This window comes from Lasioglossum baleicum, chromosome 17 (genome assembly GCF_051020765.1).
Source record: "Lasioglossum baleicum chromosome 17, iyLasBale1, whole genome shotgun sequence".
NCBI classification, from domain to species: Eukaryota; Metazoa; Arthropoda; class Insecta; order Hymenoptera; family Halictidae; genus Lasioglossum; species Lasioglossum baleicum.
This window is the reverse complement of record NC_134945.1, coordinates 7615970-7639696: the sequence shown is the minus strand read 5'-3', so window position 1 is coordinate 7639696 and position 23727 is coordinate 7615970. Positions and strand designations below refer to the sequence as shown.

Genomic DNA, 23727 nt, shown 5'->3' with positions numbered 1-23727 from the left:
AATAGATCATCTGCCTGAAATAGAATGACCAGATCGAAGCAAACTAAAAATTGCTTGTAGAAATCTACAGAAAAATGGCTGTTCGCACAGCATCGCAGCAAATGTTTTTAACATTCAACCACAATTTGAACAGAGACCAGAGGCTAACCACGATGAATATACGAAAGCGGGAACACAGAAGACGAATTTCTTCGAAGAATAAAAATGGCGAACGAACGGGAAGCCGCGAGATTCGAACGGAGAACGAGCGAGTCGCGGAGAACGCGGCGAGAAGATCGTGCTCTGATTTTCAGCGAGAAGCGGCGGAAAAATAAAGCGATCTGGAGCACTCACGATTAATTACGAGGCCTCAACTCATAGTAAAAGCCGGCTCCACGAGGCTCCATCACACCTGAAACAGAGAAACACGCAGTCCCATTAATATTTCGCCGGTCGAATGGTCCCCGCGAGTTCCTCTCTATCGGCGTTCTGGGCTATTAGGATGCAAACGCGCGGCTATTAGCAGATCTCCGTGTCGCATTTCCATAGAAACTCGACTGTTCCCCACTCGTTTGTCACGCCGAGACCGTCGATCCGCGATTTGTTCTCCCGCGAGTCGCTTCCAGTGTCCGGTTACGCGACAAAGAAACTTCTCTTCTGTTCGAAGGCAGTTCAAAATGGTTTACGATACTGTTACGGATGACGAACAGGGCCCAAAGTCGCTTCATTCCTAGAGGCTAATAAATTATATACGCTCTGAAAATTTCATTGAAATCGATTAATTATTTTCATAACTCGTAAACCAATTTCATTGAAATTTTCAACGTCTTAAAGACGTCCTACGAACGTCTCCTGAAAGTCTTAAAGACGTCCTACGGACGTCTCTTCTAAGAGATCTAAGATTTAAGAGAATCTTTTAAGACTTTCAAGTCTTAAAGACGGCCTACGAACGTCTCCTGAAAGTCTGCTAGACGTCAAACAGACATCTAAAAGACGTCGTTAAGATGTACTGTTTTCTAATGCAAGACGTCCAGAGGCTAATAAATTATATACGCTCTGAAAATTTCATTGAAATCGATTAATTATTTTCATAACTCGTAAACCAATTAACCAATTTCATTGAAATTTTCAACGTCTTAAAGACGTCCTACGAACGTCTCCTGAAAGTCTTAAAGACGACCTACGGACGTCTCTTTTAAGAGATCTAAGATTTAAGAGAATTTTTTAAGACTTTTAAGTCTTAAAGACGGCCTACGAACGTCTCCTGAAAGTCGGCTAGACGTCAAACAGACATCAAAAAGACGTCGTTAAGATGTACTGTTTTCTAATGCTAGACGTCCAGGAGACGTTCGGAAGACGATCGTAGGACATTAGGGACATCTTCAAGACGTCTGAATGTCCAACTGCAGACGTCTTGAAGACGTGTTTAAGACGTCTGTCTGCTCTATCTGGGTTTCCGACTGAACAGCGGCTTTCATTCATCGTCGGTCGAGGTCTCAATGAACCCACACTCGCCGACGCTATTTAAATCGAACCAGCGATTATATGGCTCACGCAATTAGCATCATTCATATTCATAGAGCGCCCAGTTCACAAGGAATTGCGGGGCGAACCGCGATACTGCACGCGCCGCGGCGATACACGTGAAACGTAAATATTTAATTTCACCTCATTCGGAAGTTCTTGGAATACTGTCGCGACCCACGGCACGGCACGGCTATCTGCGGTCCCATAACTGCGAATGCGATTGCATTCTTCGGCTTAACCCGGCAGATACGATCGCTTTCATTGGACCGGAGAGTTTACGTAGAACTACTTGCGTCCCCTCCTCTCGACAATAGTCGGATATTTTGACGACTAGCTGTTTATAGTTCGTGGTGGTTTTTTTTTTTAAATTTACTACAAAGCTGAAACCTGTACCTCAACTGCAGGAAATATGTATTGATTTCCTTTTCAATAGGTTTAATAGGTATATTTTTAAATTCTCATTTTTCTTTGGCTGCTCTTTACTTTACCGAACGCAAAATTTTTGGCTTTGTCCTATTAATTATGATGTATATGGTATGTAATCCAGTAGATTTTATCCTGGGGAACCTGCAAATCCAAGTTTCGATCCTGTAGGATCAATGGTTCAGGAGTTATGGTTGCTTAAAGTTGAGCATTTTTCAGTGCTTTTTGACAGGTAAGGGCGCCGCCATATTGGTTTGTAGAGACGACCGCAAGCCGCTTACTGGGTTGGTTGGTGATTGCGTTGATAAGTGGCTCGCGATCGTCACTACAAACCAATATGGCGGCGCCCTTACCTGTCAAAAACACTGAAAAATGCTCAAGTTTAAGCAACCATAACTCCTGAACCATTGATCCTACAGGATCGAAACTTCGATCTGCAGGTTCCCCGGGTACAAATCTACTGGATTACATACCAAATACATCATAATTTATATTATTAATTATTATTTATAACATAATTTATAATATAAAATTGCCAATTTTTGGAAATTGTATATAATCAACTCAGAAATGCAAAATAAATTGTTATTATTTAAATAAAGCACACCACAATTTCTATACTTATTGTAATACTTGTTTTATAAATATATTTTTTAAATAAATACATTACGTATGAATTTCGATAAAATATTTTCGGAAAGAAGCGAGTGCATGTGCGCGATTTGTAATTTCCAGAGGCAAATATTCCGTGGAAAATCGTGTTTCCACGAAAGGTCGTGTACGAAGAAATTGTTTGCACTGTTTATTTATTTACAAAGCTCGTATTGTTTTGCGGCGGCGCGTCTCGCTATAAATTCATAAACATCCGCCAGTAATGAGGATCCGATCGACAGCTGCGTTTTTGCAGGTATTATATCTCGAAGCGCATCCGGTCGTAAGCTATTACTTTTCAGCATGCGAACTGTAATACCAACATCCACCACCAAGCACGCTTCCCTCAGTAATTAAACTTTTTCTACTGTCTCGTCCGAGAACGTCGAGAGCACATACAACAATTAAAAACGAGACTTCTGAAAGCTGATTCAAGACCCATAAGATTTTATTAATAGCTCGAAAGTGTTAATAAGACTGATTGTAAGGCACATACGAAATTAGCCTTATGATAGTTTTATGCATAATTCTTCCGCAATACAGTAAAGTCGCGTTTACTGCCCAACAGGCTGTGTTCTATACGGACAGTGATGGTATACCGACATTATTTTTTACTACGTTTTTATTAGCTCGCTTTCTTGTTTGTTAGTTCGGTACAAATTTTGCAATTGATTTTAAACTAACTTCCCGATGAGCTAGAGACTTGAAATTTTAAACATAGTTCAGAACTGGATGACAATGCAATATTTAAAAAACAAATTTTAAAAAAGCCTATGCGTTTAGGAGACATAAACTACTAATAAATTTAACCGTTACACCTCCCCGCGTGACGCTCGGTAGTACCCACTCGGTTCCCACTCTGCTCATCCCCATAATTTTTCCTAGCCCCATACAGATTCCTAACCCCGTAAATTTTGAGAAACTGGGAACGAATGAAATCTTAAACTAAATATTAAGAATATAAAAAATTAAACTAAATAAAAATCGTATTAAATTCTGTAGAATTTTATGTTTTAGCATTTATATGGGGCTTCGAAACATTTTCAGGAAAAATGCTGGAAAATAAAATTCCACAGAATTTTATTACGATTTTCATTTATTTCAGATCTACAATTACACAGATCTACAAAAATTGAAAATTGCATAAACATCCGTAATCTAATAATAATACGTGCCCGAATAAAGAAATTTAATTAATCATTTTTAATGAAAGCATCTTTATATTATTTGAATAATTAAAAAATTTACAATGTGTTTCACAAATAAACTTCTTTCAGCTTTAATTTCTGAGAACTCGAAACAGATTTTCAGCAATCTTGGTTAAAAATTGATTCTAATTGTTGTTTCCGGGAGGGGTTATATATTTTGTAATATTTTGGTCCATTCACTCACCTTTCTCCTCATTTTGATTAGAGGTGTTTCTTCGAAAATATATCTAGAAAAAAATGTAAAAATAAAGATTTAAATGGATACCTATACTCGTTCGCATTCGTGAAATTATATAAAACATATTTTAAGACGAAAAGATACGCGGTAAAAGAATCAAATATGCTGTCTAATTCAGACAGCTGATTATATGCTGATGATATGCTGTATAATCATAATGTCTCTATTCTCCTGGAGAATAAATTTCACTTAACTTAAATTAAAATCTCCAAGATCCGAAAGAGTGTCTTATATTGAAGCTCTTATCAGAGTTAGAAAAATCTCACCAGAATAAAGTATAAAAATCGCAGAAAATTGGAGTGAATTAGATCATGTCGTAATATAGGATTTTCCAGCACGAGTGGTGCAAGTGGACACGATGTGATCCGATGTGAAACAAATAAGTAAAAAGGCAATTTCCGTGGTTGATTGTTTACGAGAAAATTAACCCATTACACTCGGTTGTGACTAAAAATGGCTGTAACATTATTCAAAGTATTGTTTACATTATTAGATACATTGGTATCTAATCAATTGCTAGTAAAATCATACAGAATGGAAATATTCTAGGTCAAAAGAAATGTGTTTAATTTACCAGTTAAAATAACTCTGAGTGCAATAGGTTAAGATATAAACCGTTGAAGTTTTTGTAAAATTTGAGTATGTGCAGTTATAATTATAGTTACAGTGTGTGGTTAGATTTATAGGTATAGTTATAGTGTGGAGTTATAAGTATAGTTATAGCGTGGAGTTATAGAGATAGTTATAGCGTGGAGTTATAGGTATAGTTATAGTGTGAGGTTATAGGTATATATAATGTGGAGCTATATGTATAGTTATAGTTACAGGTGGAGTTATACTTCTAGTGTGGGTTATAGTTATGGTGTGGGGTTATAGTTATGGTGTGGGGTTATAGTTATGGTGTGGGGTTATAGTTATGGTGTGGAGTTATAGTTATAGTGTGGAGTTATAGAGATAGTTAGAGCGTGAAGTTATAGGGATAGTTATAGCGTGGTGTTATAGGGATAGTTATAGTGTGGGGTTGTAGTTATAGGTGGAGTTATAGGTATATTTATAATATGGAGTTATATGTATAGTTGTAGGTGGAGTTATAGTACAGCGCGGGGATATATGTATATTTATAATGTGGAGTTATGTGTATTGTTATAGTATGGGGTTATAGTTACAGTATAGTGTGGAGTTATAGTTTGGAGTTATATGTATATTTATAATGTGGAGTTATGTGTATAGTTATAGTATGGAGTTATAGTTTGGTGTTATAGGTATATTTATAATGTGGAGTTATATGTATATTTATAATGTGGAGTTATATGTATAGTTATAGTTATAGTGTGGAGTTATAGTTTAGAGTTATAGTCATAGTGTGGAGTTATAGGAACAGTTATAGTGTGTAGTTATAACCAATTTGAAATCCAAAAAATCTTAAAAATCATAGTGAATGGAAATATTCCAGATCGGAAGGAATGTTTAATATTCCATTTAAAATAGCTCCGAAAGCAAAGGGTGAACTTTGAACATTAGACACAATGTCTGACCATGTCCAACCTACTCAACTGCTAACAAAGGACACTCGACATCGTCGAACTTCCGAAATCTTCTCAAAAAACGAATGGTCAACCGCAAGAATATTAACTCGTTTCCATTTGCATTTCTCGCAACATTTTACGTTTCCCTTTCAGCCAGAAAAACAGATTTCGTTCGTGTTCTTCGCGTTTCATCCGACGGTGCGTCGTCGAAGGAGGCGTCTCCCTTCGACGCGTGAAATTCTGACTGGCTCTCCCTGGAAAACTCTCGTGTCCCGCGGCGAAAAAAAAAACATCCGCACCGATACCGGCGGCGCGCTGGAATCGAATACTTTAGCTGGCGGACGTAGCCGCTGGCAAAGGGAATTAGCGGTCGGTGCATTTACATCGCTGCGCATCGTTGTTTCCGGCAATAACCGCGCATCGGTGTTGTCTCCCTCCTTGGCGGAAAATTGCGTCGGCGGCCGTGTGACGGATGACAAAACGGGAGGACCGGATTTTCGAAAATCGTCGATGAAAGGGTAGCGCGCCGGGGTTATGGGGGAGGGGGGGGGCGGGAATTAATCTCGCGCGAACGAGCCGGTACTTTGTAGAATTAATTTCAGCAGCGACCCACTCGAAAAATCGTCAGACGAAAACGGAACGCGAGCGCGGACGAAACGGAGCCGACGGATACAGGGCCCGGCGATAATATTGATTTCGTATTAACGGACGCCTACGTTTCCTCCCCCGCGTGTCGTCGTCACGAGCGTCGTTCTGTATACCTTCTCTCTCTCTCTCTCGCTCCGCGAGCATCGACAAATATTACCCTCGCTCGTTTCCAGCTCGAAATCAATTTACTCGTTTGCGGTATTACTTTCGTGCCCGACGCCGACAAAGACGAGGCGAAAGGGGGCGATCCCGTGGCTCAATACGGGGCTCTGTAGAACTCGGAAACAGAGTATTGCCGCCATAGACTAACCATAGACTGCAATCGAGCCGCGAATGGTACGAGGGTGAGCTAAAAATTGCCAACACCGTCCACGAAGAGAATTTGTTTTCACCCTCGAACATACCACCACCGGTGGACCGGCTCCCCTTATTTTATTCAGCGATTATTCAAATAATTTTATTTATTTATCATCCATAAAATTTCAAAAATCACTGGGAATGCAAATATTCTAGATCGGCAGAAATGTTTAATTTTTTTCCAGTTAAAATAACTCTGAGTGCAAAGGGTTAAGATATAAAGCGTTGAAGTTTTTGTAAAATTTGAGTGTGTGGAGTTATAGTTATAGTGTGGGGTTATAGATATAGTTATAGTGTGGGGTTACAGATATAGTTATAGTGTGGATTTATAGGTACAGTTATAGTATGGAGTTATAAGTATAGTTATACATAGTGTGGAGTTATAGGTACAGTTATAGTGTGGAGTTATAGGTATAGTTTTACATAGTGTTGAGTTATAGGTATAGTTTTACATAGTGTGGAGTTACATGTATAGTTATAGTGTGGAGTTATAGATACAGTTATAGGTACAGTTATAGTGTGGAGTTATAGGTATAGTTATACATAGTGTGTGGAGTTATATGTATAGTTATAGTGTGCAGTTATAGGTACAATTATACATAGTGTGGAGTTATAGGTATAGTAATACATAGTGTGGAGTTATAGGTACATTTATAGTGTGGAGTAAAATAGCCAGGATAAATGCCCCACCCTGTATGTTATCAAGGCAAAATATTTTTTGACCAAGTCACCACACTTTTATCTCGCATAATTTTCGGTTTTCACGCTTCTCAATTTTCGCTTTGTCTCCATCAAACCGACGATTTACTGAAAAAATGTTTCTGCTGTTCTCCGTACACCGGTATCGATGCACTGCGAATACCATTTGGTATAATTGAGAAATGCTAGCTGCACGAGCAGAAATTTAAAGACAGGACCGTGGAAATCCGCGGAATGCATTAGTAAACGAATATCGAACCCGCGAATTTAAATTATTTGGGTTCAGTGACTGGTCTACCACATATTTGGAATTTCGACCGTTAGCGACACTGTCCGCAGATGGTTTTCACGGGTCTTTGCATTTTTAACAATTTTTTAAATGCATCTGAATTGTTAAAGTCTGCAGAAAATATCTGTGAAACGTTGCTGGAAGCTTGGTCAAGTGTCAACAGATCAGATAGGAAACGTAGCAGAAGTTTAAATGTGTGTTACGAAAGTTTTCGAAGACGTTTTTCACAGATTTCTGCATTCTCACAAACTTTAAAAAAATGAATTCATGTTGTCAAACTTGCTAAAAATATGTCTGTAAAATTTCACAGTTCAAAAATCATCAAATCATTTCAACTATTAAAAGAAGAAATGTTGATTTGGCTGCAGTATTTTGTAATCGATGCATATTTGTGACGTCATTAGTGTCCAGAGACGACTGATTTCGCCCACTTTTGGGCACGTTTCTGCTTATAACTTTTGACTGGTAGCACCTATATTCAATTTGAGGTACTCATTGTATTCAGCTCGCCGAGTTCTTTCATATGACTACTGACCCGATTCTGTAGGTTGCATAGTTTAGAAGTTATAACACAAAAAGTGTGCGTTTTTTTTTTAAACTTTTTGCTTGACCGACTTTTTAAACAGCTGTAGCTTCTCAACGGTAGGTTTTAGGAAAAATCTGTAACCACCTTTTCGATTGGAAATTCAATTCTCTAAAACTTTCATATGTGACACTTTTTTCTCCGACGCGATCTAAGGGGTCAAAAACGATATAAACTCGAAAATGTTGATAGTGTTTTGGAATGTTTTCTGCATTCTCACAAACTTTAAAAAAATGAATTCATGTTGTCGAACTTGCTAAAAATATGTCTGTAAAATTTCACAGTTCAGAAATCGTCAAATCATTTCAACTATTAAAAGAAGAAATGTTGATTTCACTGCAGTATTTTGTAATCGACGCAGAAAAGTTTCATTTTGTCTAAAAATCCACTAGACAAGCATGATAAAAAATTGTAGTTTGCGCGAAGGGTACCCACAGGCAGCCATTAATCATCACAAAAATCACTTTAACGCGTCGCCGGTGATTAACAACATTTTCCAACGAACTCACGCTCGCGTGACAGCGGCCTGCGCCGTCATTAGCACCGACAACCAGAGATTGTCAAAAGCACGGTGAACAAACTACTTGTCGGTAGTTTTCGTTCCATTCTCGGGGACATATCTCTGACACGCATTATCATATTTTTCGCGTAACAGGTTCATGCCGCAGACGAGCGACGTTTCGAATTTGCATGTGGTATGAATAACGCATAAGCTTCTAACAGTGTGACAAACGGTTCGAATTACCGGCGACGATCGAACCTGAATAAATAACTAATGTTAATAACAATCCTCTCACCGGATCCAACCATCCGTGGAATTGCCTGATTTTTAATCGTTCCCGAGTTCGCGAGCCGAGAATTCGCATTGTCGAAACTTATGTTGGCATTCGTGGCATTCGCACTGACATAATTGGACCGCTGGTTTTATGCATTTGTGACAAGGATTAGCAGTTTGAATACGAGATAGTGGCAATATCAAAGATTTCAAAAAAAGGCTGTACACGATAAACGCAAAAAATAATTACTTCAATTCCTCCAGTTTCTCTCAATTTTATTATGGTTTATGAAGCCAAGTAACAATTATTATTATTCATTTAATGTTTTACAACCAAGTAACAATTATTATTACTTATTTAATGCTTTAAACCAAGTATGGTTTATGAAGCCAAGTAACAATTATTCTTATTTATATAATGCTTTAAAACCAAGTAACAATTATTATTTATTTAATGCTTCAAACCAAGTAAACAATTATTATTATTTATTTAATGCTTTACAACCAAGTAACAATTATTATTACTTATTTAATGCTTTAAACCAAGTAACAATTATTATTATTGAGAAAACTGATCAACTTTTGTTTAAAATATTTCTTTGTCAGATTATCGCAAGTACTTGGAAAAATCGTTAAGAGTGTTACATGGGACACCCTGTATAATATTGGTATATGTATATGTATATATACATACATATACCTGTATATTATAAAAAGAGAATGAACGAAAGAGGAAGATAGGTGGAACGCTTTATAAAACATATTTTAAAGTTTCTTTAAGAGACAAAACCCAGAGAGCACGAAGACGTCTTAAAGACAATTGATATTGCAGAGTTGATATTGAAAAATTAAAATTGAAGAGTTGATATTGAAGTTGAAATTGAAGAGTTGAAATTGAAGTTGAATAAAAAAACACTAACTCGAACAAATAATATCAAGGCTAGTACTGCTCGATCATAGCTATATTATTACCCACACTGTTTATGGTCTTAAATATATCATTTTATATATATCTTTTTTTAAATATATTTAAATATATCTTTGTCAGACTTGAAATAGACTTAAAATGGACGTCTTTAAGACGTCGTGCGCAATCTAGGAATAAAAAAGTTTAAAGAAACTCCTTTTTTATTTTTGCATGTGTAACCTTGAAAATTAAAATTATTTGGAAAATCTCTTTCGCATATCAATTCGTAAACCAATGCTTCGAATTAATTATAAAAAAATCAGGTCGTTCGGTACAATCATAAAAAATGTTACTCCATTTTAAATGGCGTACGAATACTTTTTACACTCACTGTATATCGCGCGAGTGCACCGAGAGACAGAGAGAGAGGCTGAGTCATCAATATAACTTTACGCACGTACGTGCGTCGGGGCCGTCACTACTACAATTCCATTCATAAACGTAAAGGCCGACTTACGCACACCAGCGCGCACGTGCGCCTATTAAAGGACCGTATGTAAATGCGCACACGTGCGCCAGAGAGCCCGTGCACGTGTACCTGCAACCGTGTGCCCCGATATGCCTCTGCCTCCCTTCTCAGCTTCTCGAGCAATTTCACGCGTTCCCCACCACCACACCTCCCCCGCATCGCGAGATTCAAGGTTGCCCCCCGATAGAATCTCGGAAACGGGTCGAGAAGTTATCCGGGTCGAGGAACACTATTGTACCGCGGGCCGATTCACCGGTTTCTAAGCCTGAGAAAATGCCCCGACGATTCTCTATAAACCGGCTCCCCTTTGGACATAATCGCGAATGCTTCGTTCGATAATTCTTATTTCGATGTCGAGAAGTCCACCCCCGCTTTTCTATTGAACCATTCCCGCCATTTTTTCAACAAATGACGAACGATTTTTGTGGATAGCGCTCTCTAAAGGGTATGTGTATATTTGTTTTTTGAACTACTTGGCTGCATTTTTATTTCAATTCATATTATTAATTTTTTGAGGTGAAACACTTCTCTTTTTTGCTGGGGAGGCTATACAATTTTCTAGCGTTACGGACGTCGAGTGCAACGACAATTTTTAACGGAGAAAAAACTTTCTTTATTACCCCGACGGGATTCGAACCCCGGTCTACTGGTTGGTAGTCCAACTCCTTAATCGCTTGGACAACAGACGATCTTAGAATGATAGCGAACATTTTGCTATATATCGCAAAGAATAAAATATTTCTTTTTTTAATGTCAATTTCGCATTCATCACGAAAGAACCGTTGCACTAATAATATGCATACTAATAATAATTTATTTATTTATGACAATTTCGCATTCACCACGAAAGAACCGTTGCACTAATAGTATGCATACTAATAATAATTTATTTATGACAATTTCGCATTCATCACGAAAGAACCGTTGCACTAATAATTTACCTCTATCTACACCCAATAAGAAAGAAGTTTCACTTCTGTCGTGCGTGGACTCCACACTCAAAATTAATAAATTAAAATTCATATTAATAAATATGAACGTTCTAATCTGTTGACCATGAGTCCAGGGACACCCTGTATATAAATATGTTCAGCAAGCACAAATTTACTTTGAAAAATGAACCTGCCAGATCTTTGTACCAAGATCCATTGACTCCAAACAATTTTCCTTTTTGCATAAAAACGAGTCGGTGCAATTTAAAATAGTCGATGTTATCCCTTTGCAGTCGAAGCTATTTTAACTCGAAAATTAGACATTTCTTTCTCGACCTAGAATAATTAAATTTCTTTTTTAAAGCTGTGAAGAATGAAAAAGCTGTAGCAGATAAATTCAGAAAAAATATCCCCAACACTGTAGTAATCTGATCTCGGCCCAGATACATATATCGATGTGAACCAGTACTAATGTTTAATTGTTTGTATTATTACTTAATTTTTTTTATGAAACTTTTGCATTTTTCTGATTAAAAGAAGACCAAACACGATACAATTTCAACAGTAATAAATGATAATTCAATTAAAAGAGAAGGGATGAGTAAAAATAGATTTCGACAAAAACGAGTTTAAAGTTAAACCTAGCTTTATCAGAAGAACGGATCTGGAATAAAAAGTGTAATATAAAAATAACAATTTCGATTAAAATCACTTTAAAAATAATAAAAATTGCAGTTGAAGAATTGATATTGAAATTGAAGTTGATATTGAAAAATTGACGTTGAAAAGTTGACATTGAAATTGAAGTTGAAATAAAAAAATTGACGTTGAAATTGAAGAGTTGAAATTGAAGAGTTGAAATTGAAGTTGAAATTGAGAATTGAAGTTGAGGAGTTAATATTGAAATTGAAGTTAAAGGGGTTGATATTGAAATTGACGATGAAATTGAAAAATTGAAATTGAAAATTCGATTATCTTTAATCTTCTAATTATTTACTTGTTTAATTATTAAAGTAATTTAATGACACGCTTAATAACATGTGAAATAGCCTGTTGAATAACGTTTGTTTTTGGGGATAATGCGTCTGCAGCCGTGACTATCATTTTAATGATGTGTTTCTAAACACGATTCAAGAGCATTGTGCGATTTATCTGCTTACATTAGCGGCCCATGTAAGAGTAGTTAACGAGGCGAGTTTATTCACCACACAGTCGATACGTTGCGCCGACACACATATAATTACAATGGCTTGTTTATCGCGCATTACAGTCAATATTATCATATTAATCCTGAATTGTTATCGATACAATTAATAATGAACTTCATTTATACCCCTCGAGGTCTAGGTCGTGTTTGGGTCTGCGCGTGCCAGGCGAAATAACTGTCAGCGGAATAGTTATGTTCATCGGATTGATTCGATTTTAATTAATTAGTGTGCCACTGGGTTCATTCAGTCGAATCGTAACTTGATTTCAACGCGAGATTGACGCGAAATCTGTGGACCTTTCGTTTCCAATTTGTTATTTGGAAAATTGATTCTGGACAATGTAGAGCAACTGCTAGTTCATATCGCAGACGATTATGTCAAATAACTATTTAATTATGTCAGCGAAAGTTATTATATATGTGATCTAGTGAAGAAAACCAAAGTTGGACGAAATTGAATGAAATTAATTATAAAGGGTTGTGTGCAAAACGATCCCAAAACGATTTAAAAATTGAATTACCGGTAAATGTAGCTTTGAGGGGAGCCGAGGACCTTCACCTTGACATATGTTGTCAAGGACACCGTTCTGAACAACCTTGCTTTATGAATTATCCGTCGCTCGGCCTTGGTTTCCGAGATATACGCGGAAAAAGGAAAATTGGAGCAGCTAGTTTGATAATAAAGTTTCATAAAATAATAAGTAATAATACAAAAGATTAAACATTAGTAGTGGTTCACACCGATGTACTCGAGCTTTTTCAATTTCAAAATGTCAACTTCTCAATTTCAATTTTCAATTTCAACTCCACTTTTCAATTTCAACTCTTCAACTTCAACATCAATTTTTTAATTTCAACCTCGATTTGAGCATCAACCCTTCAACTTCAATTTCAACTTCAATTTCAACTTCAATTGTTCAATTTCAACTTCAATTTTCAATTTCAACTTGAAATGTTAACCACTCGAATGCGAACCTCGGAATGCAAACAATACCGCTCTGGAGCTTTGGACATTTTCCAAACGATCATTCCTTTGCGAAAAGAGCGGATATAAAACTATAAACGGCAATTCTGATGGATGGCACACGTTTCTACAGTTCGAAGCGTAAAATACATTAAGGGACTTGTGAGTTTCGCGACGGGATTTTTCATGTGACCTTGTAAATTGTAATTTTTGGAAAATCTTTTTTGCAAATCATTTCATAAACTTCTAATTAATTACAGATAAAGAGATATATAAAAAGAAAACTTTTTATTTTTATTATTTAAGGAGTAATATTTATAAATTTATAGAGAATTAATATTATTTAAGGGATAATATTATATAAATATATAAAATTGATATTATTTAAGGGATAGTAATAATTGAGAAGGAGTAAGGAATAATATTATAAATTTTATATAGAATTGATATTATTTAGGGAGTAATATAAATTTTATAAAGAATCAATATTATTTAAGGAGTAATATTATAAATTTTATATAGAATTAATATTATTTAAAGAGTAACATTATAAATTTTATATCAAATTAATATTATTTAAGGAGTAATATTATAAATTTTATATAGAATTAATATTATATTTAAGGAGTAATATTATAAATTTATAAAGAATTAATATTATTTGCCGGATAATATTAAAATGCTTATATTAAAATTCACTAGAAAGGAGGAAATAATTTTTTTAGGGATTAGTCACTATAAATAAAAGCGTGGAGCACCACCTTCAGGGGTGTGCATAATCGCATTCTTTTTACCCCTTCCGTAAAAAAAATACTTTCGATAATTGTCAGATTCAGAAATCGTTCATTTATAATGGCTGATATCCTGCATCCCTTATTCTTCCCCTAACTTTTCACGCTAATTCAACACCAGCATCTTCATTTTCCGCCTCCCTTTTTTCTGTTTTGATAATTCATTCATTTTCCCGTCGTTTTTATTATCCGGAACGAAAACTGCGCGCAAAATGATGAAGCCGGCGGCGAAAGAAGCTGTCGGTGTTTCGCAAATTACTTTATAATTAAATTAATGACGCGCGTAGGTGCGACGGAAGCGTAACGCGCGCGCGCGCGAGAGAGAGAGAGAGAGAGAGAGAGAGAGCCGCGCTGCGTTATCCGATTGCGACGGATTTTCGTGACGCTCTCGCGAATTTCGTTGCCGGTAATCCGATACGAAAAATCACGTAAATTAATAATAATGAATTTACGAACAGAGGGAGAGAAGCGGCGGCTGAGCGTCGCGTCGATATTAAAACGTATCGCCGGAGAGTGTAACGTTGTAATGTCCTAAGGGAGCGAACCTGGAAATAAATGCAGAAAAATCGCGTTTACACGGAAATCCAGCGCGGTGTAACTAGAATGGGGAAATTTATGCACTTACACCGATTAAACATTCTTAAACTCGTTGAACGACCTGTCTCTTTAAACGTACTCACAAAAATGGCGATTATGGTAGAGAAATATTGTTTATCTTACTCTTTCTCGCAATCGTTTAAACATTTTCCTTTTGTATCGTAACGCAGTGACCTGACAAACGAAGATTTCGATTAAATTAACATAATAGAAGTATTAAATAATATCAACATAATATATGTATATATTTGATTTTAGAAAAACAGTTATTTTCGGTCCCTGGTTAATACGACATAGGACGAGTTCGTCAATGAATTATCATTTCGTCGCCATAAACATTGCGAAAATTCAGAGAACTCGTGAAGTGCATAATTGCTGGATGTGAACGAATCTGATCCGTCACGCTGCGAGGTGAAACGCTTTTTTCTAGACACAGACAGGTGTGCAATTGCTCTCTCAATTAATCCAATGAAACTTGCCCAGGCCTCCGCAAAGTTTCGACAAGGTCTCCTGTCAAAGCCGCCCGAAAACATTGCTGGACAGTAAACGAGTCTGATTCGTCACGCTGCGAGGTGAAACGCTACCTTCGTGACAGAGACGTGTACAATTGCTCTCGTCATTAATCCAATGAAACTTGCCCAGGCCTCCGCAAAGTTTCGACAAGGTCTCCTGTCAAAGCCGCCCGAAAACATTGCTGGAAAGTGAACGAGTCTGATCCGTCACGCTGCGAGGTGAAACGCTTTTTTCTAGACACAGACAGGTGTGCAATTGCTCTCTCAATTAATCCAATGAAACTTGCCCAGGCCTCCGCAAAGTTTCGACAAGGTCTCCTGTCAAAGCCGCCCGAAAACATTGCTGGATGTGAACGAATCTGATCCGTCACGCTGCGAGGTGAAACGCTTTTTTCTAGACACAGACAGGTGTGCAATTGCTCTCTCAATTAATCCAATGAAACTTGCCCAGGCCTCCGCAAAGTTTCGACAAGGTCTCCTGTCAAAGCCGCCCAGAAACATTGATGGACAGTGAACGAGTCTGATCCGTCACGCTGCGAGGTGAAACGCTACCTTTGAGACACAGACGTGTGCAATTGCTCTCTCAATTAATCCAATGGAACTTGCCCAGGCCTACGCAAAGTTTCGACAAGGTCTCCTGTCAAAGCCGCCCGAAAACATTGCTGGACAGTAAACGAGTCTGATCCGTCACGCTGCGAGGTGAAACGCTACCTTTGAGACACAGATGTGTGTAATTCCTGTCTTAATTAATCCAATGGAACTTGCCCAGGCCTCCGCAAAGTTTCGACAAGGTCTCCTGTCAAAGCCGCCCAAAAACATTGCTGGAAAGTGAACGAGTCTGATCCGTCACGCTGCGAGGTGAAACGCTACGTTTGAGACACAGACGTGTGCAATTGCTCTCTCAATTAATCCAATGGAACTTGCCCAGGCCTCCGCAAAGTTTCGACAAGGTCTCCTGTCAAAGCCGCCCAAAAACATTGCTGGAAAGTGAACGAGTCTGATCCGTCACGCTGCGAGGTGAAACGCTACCTTTGAGACACAGATGTGTGTAATTCCTGTCTTAATTAATCCAATGGAACTTGCCCAGCCCTCCGCAAAGTTTCGACAAGGTCTCCTGTCAAAGTCGTCCAAAATGTCTGAAAAAGTGCAAAGCCATCAATCGAACGCTCTCACAAAGAAGCTCGACGAACATCGTCAGTTGGCAATATCGCGACGATTTTTTTCCAGGCGGTGAGTAACGAAAGTAATTAACGAAGTCGCGATTTTATCGAGGCACGGATTGGATTCGCAATGGCAGGTGTCTCTCTCTCTCTCTCTCTCTCTCTCTCTCGCTCGCACCGTTGATATGACACAGTTCCACGTCGAGGCGAAGGAAAGACACACACGTATACATCGGCGTGTGTCTCCCTCCCTCCCTCCCTCCCTCTCTCTCTGGTCGCTATATCATCGACCGGCAATTAAAAATAATTATTGGATGGGATCCGAGAGGCGAACGTTGCTAAAGATGGCGAGAGGCCTGGGTACACGGTTTGAAATTCAGCGGATCGATTAAATCGAGGCGGATTCAAAGGGAAAACCCGCACTTAGGCGAGCGAGCGCTCGCTCGTTTTGCGGATTTCAACGCGCGCCGCGAGGTTTCACACCTGTACGCACGTTCCAGTTCTCAGAGTCGCACGGCCCACATTTCGCGAACGATAGACCTTGCGGCTCTTGTCTTTTTCGCATGGTTTTTCTCGAGCGTTCCTCTGACACGCACGTACGCGAGAATATGTCGCCCGGTTATCGGACACCGGTGACCGTCGGGCAAATTGCTCTCAGCGATCGCACCTGTCGGCGACAAAGAATTCGCAATATAGTCGTACTCATCGGTCGGGGCTCGCGGATTGACAAAATCTTTCTGCGAGAACGGTCCGGATCGTTTCGCAGAAATTCGAGATCTCGATAGAAAGAGAGCGACTCTTCTCAATCGTTTCAATTGCATTTATGAATGGACTGCGGATCTTTGTGCGAAATAAACATTCTCTTCGTTTAAATATTGCAACGAACAGGAGCCGGATAGGAAAAAATATATATGAAAAAGAACTTTTTAGAAACCACGCTTATATTAAAATGAAACTAAAATGGAGAAAATAATTTTTTTAGGCATTAGTCACTATAAATAAAAGCGTGCAGCGCTGAACCTTATTGGCGTAATCTTTTCCACTTCAACTTCAATATCAACGTCAATTCTTCAATTTCGACATCAGTTTCAATTTTTCAATTTTTCAACATCAATTTCAACTCTTCAGTTCCAATTTTTCTATTCCAATTTCCATTGCAACATCAATTTTTCAACATCAATGTGAACTCTTCAATTGCAATTTCAATTTCAACGTCAATATTTATAATTTCAACTTCAATTTTAATTTCCATTTCAACGTTAATTTATCCATTTCAACTTCAATTTTTCAACACCAATTTCAACTCTTCCGTTTCAATTTTTCAATTTCAATTTCAATTTTTCAATTGCAATTTCAATTTTTCAATTGCAATTTCAATTTCAACTAAAAATATACAATATCGAAGTTATTTAAACTGGTTTTATGTTATGTTAAGTAAAGAGGGGCACTAACACTTTATATTATGTAATACGTTAATATGTTCATGGATTGTATATGCTATATAAAACATGCTTGGTTTAAAGCATTAAGTAAGTAATAATTAAAGTTGAATAGTTGAAATTGAAATTGAAGTTGAAATTGAAAAAATGACGTTCAAATTGAAATGGAACAGTTAAAATTGAAGTTGAAACTGAAAAATTGAAGTTGAAATCGAAGTTGAAGTGCTGATATTGAAATTGAAATGTAAGAGTTGAAATTGAAGTTGAAACTGAAAAATTCAAGTTGAAATTGAAATGGAAGAGGTGAAATTGAAGTTGAAACTGAAAAATTGAAGTTGAAATTGAAATGGAAGAGTTGAAATTGAAGTTGAAACTGAAAAATTGAAGTTGAAACTGAAAAATTTAAGTTGAAACTGAAAAATTGAAGTTGAAACTGAAAAATTGAAGTTGAAACTGAAAAATTGAAGTTGAAACTGAAAAATTGAAGTTGAAACTGAAAAATTGAAGTTGAAATTGAAGTTGAAACTGAAAAATTCAAGTTGAAATTGAAATGGAAGAGGTGAAATTGAAGTTGAAACTGAAAAATTCAAGTTGAAATTGAAATGGAAGAGTTTAAATTGAAAAATTGACGTTGATATTGAAATTAAAGAGTTGATATTAACGAATTGAAATTGAAAAATTGCAGTTGGAATTAAAAAATTGAAATTGAAGAGTTAAATTTGAAAAATTGGAGTTGAAATGGAAAAATTGAAGTGAAAATCGAAGAGTTGAAATTGAAATCGAATACTTGAAATTGAAAAATTGAAGTTGAAAACGAAGTTGACATGGAAGAGTTGAAATTGAAAAATTGAAATTGAAAATTTGAAGAGTTGAAATTGAAGAGTAAAAATTTCTTTGTTATCGTACGATTCCCATTTTACTGGTTTTATTAAACCATTAAACTGGTTTCAAATTAATTTAATTAAAGAGGTGCATTAGCCTATTATGTAATACGTTAATATGCTCATGTACTGTATATGCTACATAAACCGTACTTGCTTTAAACCATTAAATAAATAATAATAATAATAATTAACGCTTTTACACAAATGCCCCTCCGATACGCGTCGCAACTGTATCTCAGCTCGAATGAGATTGGCATAAGACTCGCCCACAACCTAGATTCATGACGCAAGCGATGATTGACTATAACGGGGACAACGCGTGATTATAGTGACTACCGTGCCTTTACTATAACGTCCACGTTACACGGTACTCTCTCGTTTTCGTCGGCGAACCTGTCTAACCAAACGTGCAAGCGTCGAAAACAACGAACCGGAGGAGGTGTGTCAAAGTAATTATTGTGACCTCCAAACAGAGCTCGGCGCAGAGTTTCCGTAGAAAGTGATTTGAACTTCTGTTCGGCACGTCGACACTGTTGCATATTTCCATAGTCCTCGAGACTCCGGTGGATTTCTGGTTACTCGATGTCTCCGCTTTTCGAGTGTTCCGGAAGTTGAACGCTCGCGAAGTTGTTCCGCGAAGATCGTTCAACTCCGCTTTGCCACGCGAGAATGTTTAAAAATATTCGCGGGACGTCTGTGGACTCGCATACTTTGTGGAACTGCAGCTTTAAATGTGGGGTATTTGACCCGAATGATCGGGAAAAGGTCGATTTCAAAATTTTGAGAATAATCAGTTTAGTAAGCGACGTCTAATAATGCTGAAAAATGCATTTCGTCGGAATTGTGAAAACCAATAATGAAAATTGATTTTTACAACTTTTTTAGCCCATAACGAAGATTTCAAATACGTGTTTTGTAGACTCGTATGAATTATACACGCTCTGAAAATTTCATTGCAATTGGTTAACTGGTTTACGAGTTATGAACAATCGAAACTGGTAAAAATGGCAGTTTTAGGCCGGAAATCGTGAAAAACTGCAATTTTTAGCAATTTCAATCGTTTATAATTTGTAAACCAGTTAACCAATTTCAATGAAATTTTCAGAACGTATTTTCAGAACTAAATGCATTTTTTCAAAACACCTTTATTAGACGTGGTTTACTAAACTAATTCTTAAATTAATTAAAACTAATTAAAATGTGTGATCATCAGTTATACTTCTAACTGTATATTTATGGTATGCCTACACGTTCTCCGATAACTACACCTTAACGAAACCAAAATTGAATTTCATCTCGGTTTGAAGGAAATTAATAACATTACCTACTTATTAGATTTCGTTCAGAATCTTCGTCACGAGTATGACACGATATTGTAGGGCAAAGGGTTATAAAGGTCTGAAGAACAAATACATTTTTTTTATTCCTTAATATCATAGCTGACGTTAAGACGAATTCAACGAAATATTATATTATGACTTTGAGATGAGCTTGATGACTTTCATGATGACTTTGATATTTTATGACTATATTATTTTCACCCTTTTAACACTAAACCTACCACCGACCACCACCGGTCAAAATGACCGGCTCCAAATTTATTATTTTACAATTATCAAAATAATAAAAATGATTTTATAAGAATTTATAAATAAAAATGATTTTATAATAATTCCTAAATAAAAATGATTTTATAAGAATTTCCAAATAAAAATGATTTTATAATAATTCCTAAATAAAAATGATTTTATAAGAATTTCCAAGTAAAAATGATTTTACAAGAATTCCTAAATAAAAATGATTATATAAGAATTTCTAAATAAAAATGATTTTATAAGAATTCCTAAATAAAAATAATTTTACAAGAATTCCTAAATAAAAATGATTTTACAAGAATTTCTAAATAAAACTGATTTTACAAGAATTTCTAAAAATAAGATAACCTAAATATAAATGGATAAATAGTCTAAATAAAATCAATTTTGTTCGTTTTTATAAGGGAACATGTACCAGTTACTTTTACGCCTCAGTAAGTTCAGTGTTAAACACATTCAGCAAGAAATTAAATATTTAAGTTTTTATTTTGCATAAAGATTCGCAGTATAATTATTACTAATTAACGCAGCCGAAAATATTATAACGCTACCGGGTATCGTCTACGATAAAATAAAAAACTAACCTGTCGAAAGGGAAGCTCGTAGCCATCGCTACATTCCACGAGGATACGCAGTGCGTACACACGGAAATAACGGGGGTGGAAAAGGGATACTCCGACGAAGAGAGGGCGTAAATACGAACACGCGAGCACAACGAGCACATACGAGAGCACAGGGCCGGTAAGAGGCAAGCAAATGGGCTGGTTCCAGCAAGCGGGAGACCGAAGAAAATACATAACCCTCTCTATTTTATGTGTCCGGACTATTGTGTGAGTGAGGGACGCACGCGCGCGCTCCCCATGTTTACGGTCACGTGTGTGTGTCTCTGCGTGTACGTGTGCGTGCGCGTGCACGGATACACGTGCTACCATGCCGGTACGTTATTCATCCGAGAGCGTATGTACATATACCTCTATGTATACTCGGGGTATATAGGTCCCTGGTGCGTGTTCGTGTGTGCCTCCACACGACCCTCCCCGTGTATACCGGTATCTGGGTCAGTGTCTTCCTCGAGAGTGGCTTTTCGAGCCTCGATTCGGTATTTCCCGACTCGATTTTCCTTCATTTTTACAAACCACCGGTTTTTTCCATGCCAAGGTCATCCCCGTTCAACCCCCGTTGTCATTTCCCGTCGATTTCCACATTTTCCAGGAATTTTCCTAGGATGTCCTACCCCCCAACTCCCATTTTCCAGGCGTCTTTCGAGTCCTCTTTTGTTCTCCGTTAATCCCTTGCCGTATCATTGACCGATTTCGTAAAAAGGAGAAGGTTACTCAATAGGATCTGTATGTGCATTTCTTTCTCTCTTTACAGTTGCAGTGATCAGAACAATGTTGTAGATGAAGAGAAAAGAGAATTTATATTTTTTGCATGGCTAAATATATTTATTTACTTTCACCTCTGTCTTTTCGTTTACGAGGTGTAATTTGCATTATTCGGAATTTGATATCTTCACAGCTACATGCTGAGGAATAATGCAAATCGTGTCTCGTAAACGGAAAAATAGGATTTTTGAGGAAGATGGAGCCCTAGATCGATCTTTTACCTAGCGTTTTTGACTAATGAAAAACTCCATCATTGAGAAATAAGAAGGCGCATCCCTTGCGCAGCCTTGCAATCCTGGAAAACGGAACTACCCTTTCGGAGCCCACAATTTTACCACGTTTTTATTAGTTCGCTTTCTTGTTTGTTTGTTTGTTTGTCTGTCTGTTAGGTCCTAAGACAGTAGATATCCTGAGAAAATAGGTGTCCTAAGAGAGTAACTATCCCAATAGAGTAGGTAGAGTATCCCTAAGAGAACAGGTATCCCAAAAGAATAGATACTCTATCAACCATTCTTGTAGGGTACCTATTCTCTTAGAGTAACTACTTTCTTTGGATATCTACTAGAGCGTAGATCCTTGTAGAGAGGTACCCTACAAGAATAGTTACTCTAAAGGAGTAGGTATCCTAAGGGAGTAGTCACTCAAAGAGAGTAGATATCCTAAGGGAATAGATATTCTAGGAGCGTAGGTATCCCACGAGAACAGTTACGCTAAGAGAGTAGGTATCCTAAGAGAATAGTTGCTCTAGGAGAGTAGGTATTCCAAGGGAGTAGTTACTTTAAGAGAATAGGTATCCTAAGGGAACAGATACTCTAAGACAGTAAATATCCTAAGAGTACCTATCCCAAGGGAGTAGCTATCCCAAAAAAGTAGGTATCCCAAAAGAATAGATACTCTATCAACCATTCTTGTAGGGTACCTATTCTCTTAGAGTAACTACTTTCTTAGGATATCTACTAGAGAGTAGGTCCTTGTAGAGAGGTACCCTACAAGAATAGTTACTCTAAATGGAGTAGGTATCCTAAGGGAGTAATCACTCTAAGAGAGTAGATATCCTAAGGGAATAGATACTCTAAGAGAGTAAATATCCTAAGGGAATAGTTACTCTAAGAGAGTAGGTATCCTAAGAGAATAGTTACTCTAGGAGAGTAGGTATCCCAAGGGAGTAGTTACTCTAAGATAGTAGGTGTCCTAAGAGTATAGGTACTCTATAAAATTAGATATCCTACGAGAATAGTTACTCTAAGACAGTAGGTATCCTAAGAGTACCTATCCCAAGGGAGTAGCTATCCCAAAAGAGTAGGTATCCCAAAAGAATAGATACTCTATCAACTATTCTTTGTAGGGTGCCTATTCTCTTAGAGTAACTACTCTCTACTATATCTACTAGAGAGTAGATCCTTGTAGAGAGGTACACTACAAGAATAGTTACTCTAAGGGAGTAGGTATCCTAAGGGAATAGTTACACTAAGAGAGTAGGTATCCTAAGAGTAGCTATCCCAATAGAGTAGGTATCCCAAGGGAATAGTTACTCTAAGAGAATAGGTATCCTAAGAGTAGCTATCCGAATAGAGTAGGTATCCCAATAGAGTAGGTATCCTAAGAAAATAGGTATCCCAAGGTAATAGTTACTCTAAGAGAGTAGGTATCCTACGAGTAGCTACCCCAATAGAGTAGGTATCCCCAGGGAATAGTTACTCTAAGAGAATAGGTATCCTAAGGGAATAGTTACTCGAAGATAGTAGGTATCTTAAGAGTACCTATCCCAATAGAGTAGGCATCCTAAGAGAATAGGTAACCCAAGAGAATAGATACTCTAAGAGAGTAAATATCCTAAGAGAGTAGGTATCCCAAGAGAATAGTTACACTAAAGGAGTAGGTATTCTAAGGAAATAGTTACTCCAAAGATTAGGTACCCCAAG

At 37.2% G+C, this 23727-nt stretch overlaps 1 protein-coding gene across 32 annotated transcripts in view; it reads right to left on the bottom strand.

Annotated features, from left to right (window-relative positions):
- Nucleotides 1-23727, bottom strand: part of LOC143217573 (bromodomain adjacent to zinc finger domain protein 2B) — a 314941-nt gene that overhangs the window by 106167 nt on the left and 185047 nt on the right. For 3 of the 32 annotated variants that reach the window (XM_076441991.1, XM_076441992.1, XM_076441993.1), the window contains one exon: nt 3973-4015. The exons of 25 other annotated variants lie outside the window; for them this stretch is intronic. In XM_076441991.1, coding sequence (XP_076298106.1) covers nt 3973-3984 — 12 coding nt within the window. In that variant the 5' untranslated portion in view covers nt 3985-4015. Of the gene's footprint in view, nt 1-333; nt 392-3972; nt 4016-23727 lie in introns of all 32 variants that reach the window. 4 more of the 32 variants (XM_076441998.1, XM_076441997.1, XM_076442001.1 and 1 more) reach the window with 2 other exon arrangements.